Consider the following 7,263-nt stretch of genomic DNA (forward strand, 5'->3'; position numbering starts at 1 on the left):
AAGAAGAAAATGCCTTAAATTGTATCTAACAATATAGTCACACGCCCTCGCCACCACCCTTCCCTACTTGATTAGAATTAGAATCACATCTGGCGTCATGTTCTGTTCCTCATTACTGCTGAATCTCATTACAAGACGCTCGCTCCCACGGGAGGTAGCACGGCAGTTTTTTAAGCACACTTTTCACTTTCTTCCTGCCTCTTGCTCAACTCATCTGCCTCGCCGTTTCTTCTATTCTGCGTTTACATTAGCGGAAGTCCTCATCTGAAAGAATGACTGAGCACTGCCGCCCTTCTCCACCAACCCCCCCAAAGCATGGAAATTGTTTTACGCTGCCAATTAAAGTAGGTAGGCGGCATTTTTTTTGCCAAGACTATGTTTTATTCACAATGTATTATTTGTTGCATGAAAAAAAGTATAATATTACTAAAATAGGTCTTGCGGTAAGTTTCACTTACTTGCAATAAAACTACTCCAAATGTTTGGAAATACAGAACTGCATGTGTGTGTGTGTGTATGTGGCAATGAACAAGGCAACTTATTTATGGTGCCCTCCAGTTCTACTGAAAAATGAAAGCCTCCAGATATAACCACATTTCAAACTTGCCTTTGTATCCTTGTACAATGAGTGTCTGAGTGTTTTTTTGGGGGGGGCGTGTAGGGGGTTGCTAGCAAGTTTTGAGTCCACATTTGACCTCATTAAAATACTAATTCAAAGTCTAGGCTGCTTCATTTACAGGCTCTGCCAGAGACAAAATACAAGCGTCACCATACAGTATCTTCAAAGGCTTTTATTTCCAATTTGAAGACATAAATATCAACATGATATAATTAAGAGTCGCGTTGAAGTGATTGTAAAACGAAGGTGGTTTTGCGAGGAGTGCGCTGATAGTGCCACGGTCGTTCATCTCTAGATCATTGGCGAGTCGCAGAGCGAGCACGACGTCTGGAGTATTTTCTTGATCCACTGTGGGTCTGGGGGGGAAACAAATCAAAAATACAATATAAAAAACTACATTTGAACAAAACCTTTCCATCTATATCAGGCAGTTCTACAATGTCGGTGACGTTGTTCGAACACGTTTCTTCTGTCCAGAACGAACCGCCACTTTGATAGAGCCGTGTGTTTATTTACTGTATTAAATAATTGGTGAGTGACTTGAGAATTTATATTAACTCATTTCCTGCCATTCACGAATTTATTTGGGAATTGAAAACATGACGTCCAGTGTCATTCCCAAATTTGTTCGGGTCTTTACATGCTTGGGTACTGATAAAGTGCTGGCCATGGCCTGTGGCTATGTTTTTTCTTTTCCACAAGGGGGCAGCATTTCCCTTTTTTTCCCATGTTAGCACTTTGTTCTAGCTTAAGCTGTTGTTAAAGCGCTATATAAACCAATTTGTATGTATTGCATTGTATTTTGGACAGCCGCCCTCATTTCAAGCTCATATAATTCCAGACCCATATAATTTCGGAATTAACTCTTTTATTCTGATGATAGAAGTTAGTCTAAGGTCTCCCAGCTGTATTGAATGGTTATGTAGTCCTAAAACTCAATATTCTATGGGTCCTGGAATTCAATAGACAACGACAAAAACCCTGCAGTTTTTTGGGACATATTTTTTGCACATGTCTGGCAGTGAATAAGTTAAAGAATAAATTTCAAGCATTTTTATCAAAGCTATTTTGGATGATTCACAGCCAAAAATAATCTATTTTTTTCTATTAATTCAACATAGACTCCGAGCTCGGTCACACACTTTTCCGGTCCACGTACAAGCTTTTATATTCCTTTGCAACAATTTTGACTTCATTGTCACTTTCAAATTTGGTGCCAGCTATTGCGAACTGCTGAGGCAGGTCAAGAAAGACAAAGAACAAACGTAGGGGTCATCAGTCACAAGGAGTCATCTTGCATCATGACACCGCGAGCCCTTACATGGCAGGCCAAACGGTGCAGATCATCAACAAGCTGGGTTGGGAACTGCTCCCTCATCAACCTTACGGCCCAGATCTTGCCCCTTCAGACTTTCACCTGTTTGGTTCCATAAAATCATTGACGAGAGGTACCAAAAAGAAAAAGACAGAAAGCTGACATCTATCAAAATTCCCCCCAAAATATCACCTTGTTTATTGAATGAGCTTTGTACCTGCACCACACAGCCCTTTTGTGACAGTTAAAGAAACCGGATGCTCTCTCTCTCTTATTTCTATTTATAATTGTATTTTATTTATTGCATTATATTTGTGATTGTATTTTATTTATTATAGTACCTATGCTTGTCTGTGACTGTAAAGTGTCCTTGAGAGCTTAGAAAGGCGCTTAAAATGTAATGTTTTATTATTATTATCATCCATTTGGCAGAACCTCATCAGATTGGGTGTTGTAAAATGCAAATTTGTGAATATGCCAACATCAAAACATGAAACATTTGGGCCAAAGCTTCTTTCGTAGTGTTGCCAGAAAGGATCAGGGGCATCGTTTTCTCATTTTACACCATTTTTCCAAAAGACAAAAACAAACATGCATAAAAGTGGTCCTATTTTTGTAATTTTTGCTGTGCTTTCCTTAATAGCATCAAACGGCAGGCAGTTCTAGACCCAAAAGGAAAAGGTCAAGAAGAGCAGCTGACCTTCATTCTGTGGAATTCCAGAGATGCTATCCTGCAGGAGGCAACGTCTGAAAGTCAGAGACTGGCACGCCTGATAGGAGAGCACACACCTAGATGAGATCATGAGACAAAAAGTTGAAGCAGCGAATGGTTTACATGCAAAGGGGAAGGGGGGGGGGGTCTTCATTATGGTTGTCTACCTGAGCCACATGTGGCCATTTTGGCACACCGCTTGATTGTGGTCGGTAAAGGGCAGGACCTCTTGACACAAGCTGCAGCACTCAGGGAACGTCTGCTTGTTCATCTTTTTCTTGATGTGACCAATCAGCACCTGAAAGCCCACAAAGATATTGACACGTTGAATTGAAGAAGTGAGATAAACTTTCCATTTACTTAGAAATGCAACAAGACCAGTCGGGCACTATTTTCATGAATTGAATAGCCTAGTTCTGTCAGAGAACAGAATTCAACATGAGATAGAGGTTGCTTGATTAGCTGAAATGTACCGAGAATCAGTCAGTAATAAAGACCGACCCTAATCGCTCAATAGAAAAAAAAAAAGTTCCCATGCGTAATATCCACATAAACGTTTTGAAGATGGTTGTGAATATTTTTAACACATAAACCTGCTTGTTGTGAGACGAGTTGTCAGTTGGGCTATGGCACTCCGCTCTCAAGTAAAAAAAAAACAAAAACAAAAAAAAGTACTAAAAGCATTTACTGTGCTTCGTTATGCATGTACTGTACTATGTTCCACTAAATTTGGCCTCATACATTTTTATTTGTACTGATACACGTACATTTACCAATACATGTAAGGTTCGCTACACTGCTGTTTTTCATTAATCACGGGTGGGCCCGGTCTGCATTAACCGCAATAAACGAGGGATTACTGTATTTGCAACCTAATGAGAAGAGATGGCCACTAAGACATATAACATCACAACAAAAGGCGCCAAGGCGTGTCAGTAGAGTTAATTTGACAGGAGACGGTGAAGAGGGCGACTACCTCGACATTTTTGTCAGCGGAGACCTTCAAGAGGTGCTCGGCCAAACCGCTGGCGGGAATGCACGTCTTCTCTGTTTTGTGTGTGTTGAGGTAGACTTCCCCAAGCAACTTCTTCATGTTCTCTCTCACAAGGTGGCTCTCCACCGAAAGTATCGAGGCCTGCACCTGCTCCTTCTTCTCATCGGGCTTCTTTTCGTCGTGGCCGATAAGGTGGAACTGCCCGGCAAGATCTTTGTCCTCTTCGCCTTCCTGGTCCCGTATGAGCGCACCGCAAAGTTCTTGAGAAGATTTCCAATGTTGGTCTGTCTTTGGTGTCTGAAGGGACTGGTGCAGAAAACGAAGCAAAAACAGTTTCAAGCGCCAGAGGTAAGGGGAGTCGGCCTCTCTGATCGTCTGCTCAAGCTCCTCCTCCAAGGCCGGGGGAATACTTTTGTTCTTTAAGACGTTCCACCTCACAAGATCAAGCAGGTCGGCCTCCCTGTACAAGTTCTTGGTGGGGGATTTGAGCAGAAGCCCGGCTGCCGTTTCTGGCAATTTCAAAGCGAGAAAGTGGACGTGGAACGTGCTGAGAGTTGGGTGAAATGAGTCGACCAAATGTTGCGTGCTGACCAGCGCGATATACGCTTCGTTGTGGCTTAACGCAATCCCATACAGACAACGGTTTGTTAAACCTTCGGGGCACAACATCTCCTCTTGTTGGAAAGCCAAAGTTCTTTCGGTGAATTTTGGCGTCAGCTTCTTGATCCAGCCGTCGGCGGCGCACGTGTACACAACGCCGTGCCGGCTGACAGCAAGCGACACCACGGGCAGGGAGTGGAGGCCTGCCACGTGGGAGATGTTCACGTTGAGTCCGGTTGGCGAAATTGTGAGCAAACACCAGAGGACGTAGCAACCGCGAGACGCCACGATGAGGCTGCATCGGGTTTCGCGCAACGGGTGGACCAACGGGACACATTTGATGTTCTCCGCCGCCATCCGGTCGCACTCCTTCCAGAGGATGACGGGGTGTCGCAGTGTAAAGTAACCTTTCACCCCCGCCAGGCTGACTGGCACGATGGTCACGGGGCCCAACTCGCTGCCGACGATCAAGCCGCTCATTCGTCGGTTGGCGTGTTCATATTCCCACCAGGCTAAATCACTGGGAGAGCTCACGCCTGACGCGATGGCGTCATAAAAAACAACCTCGTCGCCGTCCTCAAAGGGCAACGCAAACTTCCACAAAACGAGGTCGCCGTTTTCCATCAAGACGGCGAGGAGGACCATCTCCACATGAACGCAGGAGTTGTCGGGCTGCACCCGATTAAGCGTGTAAACGCTGGACCACTCCATCCTCACAGGGGTCTGCATTTGGTAGCGCCGCTGCAGCTCCTCATAGTCCAACAGGTTTTTCTCAGGCGGCTTGGAATCACGTTGGGCGTAACCTCGCTCTTGTAGCATCTCGCCATATTTGGCACTGAGATCAACCAGCGTGCTCCATACGAGACGCCGGTGGCTGTGATGGACGGTGAGTCTGTGGTCAAGAGTTAGGCACGCGAGCAAGCAGCGCCCGCTGGAATCACAGCCAAGAGGCGACCAACTGGCGTATTTTATTCCTTTGTGGACTCCTCCCAAGGGATTAATCACTCGATCCAGCTCAAACTCTTGCTTGGTGGGCAGGTCGCAGTGTGCACTGAAGTGCTTCATGGCCTTCATCTGGTCTGCTCGGGTTCCAACCTAAACATTTAACATACACGCAAGAAAACTATGACAAGGAGAAACCCAAAGCTCATCAAAAAGAGAAACAATCTCTGTATGATCAAATTGCATTCACCAGTCAAAGATCCGTCCTTGTAATTGGCCTGTTTTTTATTTTTCTGAAAACCAACGTCCAGATCAGAGGACAATACGTATTTTGAGCCAACAGACAAATATTGTGTCTCTTAGACAATTTTGAGTTGCCTTATCGCACCATCGGCGATGTAGTGAAGTTGACGTCCGGGAGCAGATCCATAGTCCCTTTTTTTCAATAATTATTTTGACTTTGCTGTGCAGAAAAGTAGTCACCACTCAATCATAGTATCACCAGCCGCTAGTGACAAGAGCATCCTAGCCAGAGCTAGCTCACTCTATCTGTCGCGAGCTGCGTAGAAAAATACATTGTTGTGTTGATTTAATTGCAGTTTTGTCAACCCACAATAGCTGAAGGAGCAGAAGAAATGCATCCGGTTGCAGATTTACTGTTAAAAGCTTTTTTCAATATGGACATAATTAAGAAAGGTCGGAAATGCTTCCCAGTCCTGTTGTTCCATCTTCATTGCGGTGTGAAAGAGCTTCTGACCCCATATCATGAATCCACGTTCATGGTAAAAACAGTTTAATGACAGTATTTATTTCTTCACATGTTATTTCGTGGCTAACGGAAATAAAGACACTTTTTATTTACAGTTGCAGCATGGACTGATTCAGACGTAGCACGACTGAAGGCCCAGGGGTGATATGCACGGCCAGCCACTGCTTTTTACATTATAAAAAAAAACTAAGAAATAAAGGTACTAGCTTACTGAAATAACTTTAAGGAAAAGGACTTGGAAAAAAACATGAGGAAAAAATGCTAACTTTTTAATTAATTTAAAAATTAATTAAAAAAAATAACAAATAAAAAATACTCTGGACTGACTTAACTTTTGATGGCATTTTTTTTCACTGTGTGTGCTCCAATAGGCTTCTGTAATAAAAGTTATTCACCTGGTAAAACACAAATACTTGTACAGCATATATTCTGCAATCATTAGTAAATGTAGCTATGAGAAGACGTGGTGATGGCATAACATTCCAAGCCAACCAACGCAAGCCATCTAGGTTCTTCCTATGAGTTATCAAACAGGTACAGTATACTGAATTTAGCTGCAAAGTGTTTTTATTTTTGGATTCAGGGTTATTTCAGAGGCTGCACGTGGTTGCCTTATGGAAAAGTTTCAATCGGTGCTTCTACTGGAGTCCTTTATTTTCCCCACGGGTGCATTCGCCAGAGGAAACAAGTAAACCATTTGGGTTACTAATGACTGCAATCCAGCTTTGTAGACGTTTTTAAGTCCGTTGCCCGCGTGTTTGGAGTGATCAAAGTAAAAGCATGATTACCCGCATTTCGTGAAATTTGGAGGGGACGGGAATGGACGTCCTGTTGAATATCAGCTCCTGTTTTCTACTATGAATGTCACAAACGAGCTCCATGACTGCCAAGGATGTGGCGGTGCACACTGCTAGCCGGTGATCCTGTGACCAAACAAGCGGCTGGGAACCGCTCAGCGGCGACAAGAGCGGGACTGGCGGATCGCGTTTCACCGGCACGTCCCGTGTACTTGTGACAATATCCTCGGCGGATTCACAATCCATCTGAATCACGTCAATTGCGGGCTGAGTGTCTGCAGCGTGAGAGGGATCGGCGGGGGCCGCCATATTTGTTGTTTTGGTATGAGAAACCGCGTCATCAATTACGTCATTTCCGTACCCCTAAACTATAAACAATGTCAGTTTTTGTGTACTTACTTTACGTTGCCTATTCATTTGGCCAATTCTACTTTCGTGCTTGTTGCTTGTAATTAGACTACAATTAATTGTCAAACACACACGCACGCACACACAAACACAAACACACACGCACA

At 43.9% G+C, this 7,263-nt stretch overlaps 1 protein-coding gene across 1 annotated transcript; it reads right to left on the reverse strand.

The window, feature by feature from the left end:
- Nucleotides 1-796: 796 nt before the first annotated feature.
- gtf3c4 (general transcription factor IIIC, polypeptide 4) lies at nucleotides 797-7,057 on the reverse strand. Its single transcript, XM_089020343.1, has 5 exons — nucleotides 6,740-7,057; nucleotides 3,623-5,335; nucleotides 2,814-2,944; nucleotides 2,635-2,723; nucleotides 797-975 (listed from the first exon to the last, which is right to left on the reverse strand). Exons 1-5 carry the CDS (start codon nucleotides 7,055-7,057, stop codon nucleotides 911-913), a joined length of 2,316 nt encoding a protein of 771 aa, XP_088876469.1. The 3' UTR covers nucleotides 797-910.
- Nucleotides 7,058-7,263: the final 206 nt, after the last annotated feature.

Source organism: Hippocampus bargibanti, linkage group LG18, assembly GCF_051943395.1.
Source record: "Hippocampus bargibanti isolate YZ-2025 linkage group LG18, ASM5194339v1, whole genome shotgun sequence".
Lineage (NCBI taxonomy): Eukaryota > Metazoa > Chordata > Actinopteri > Syngnathiformes > Syngnathidae > Hippocampus > Hippocampus bargibanti.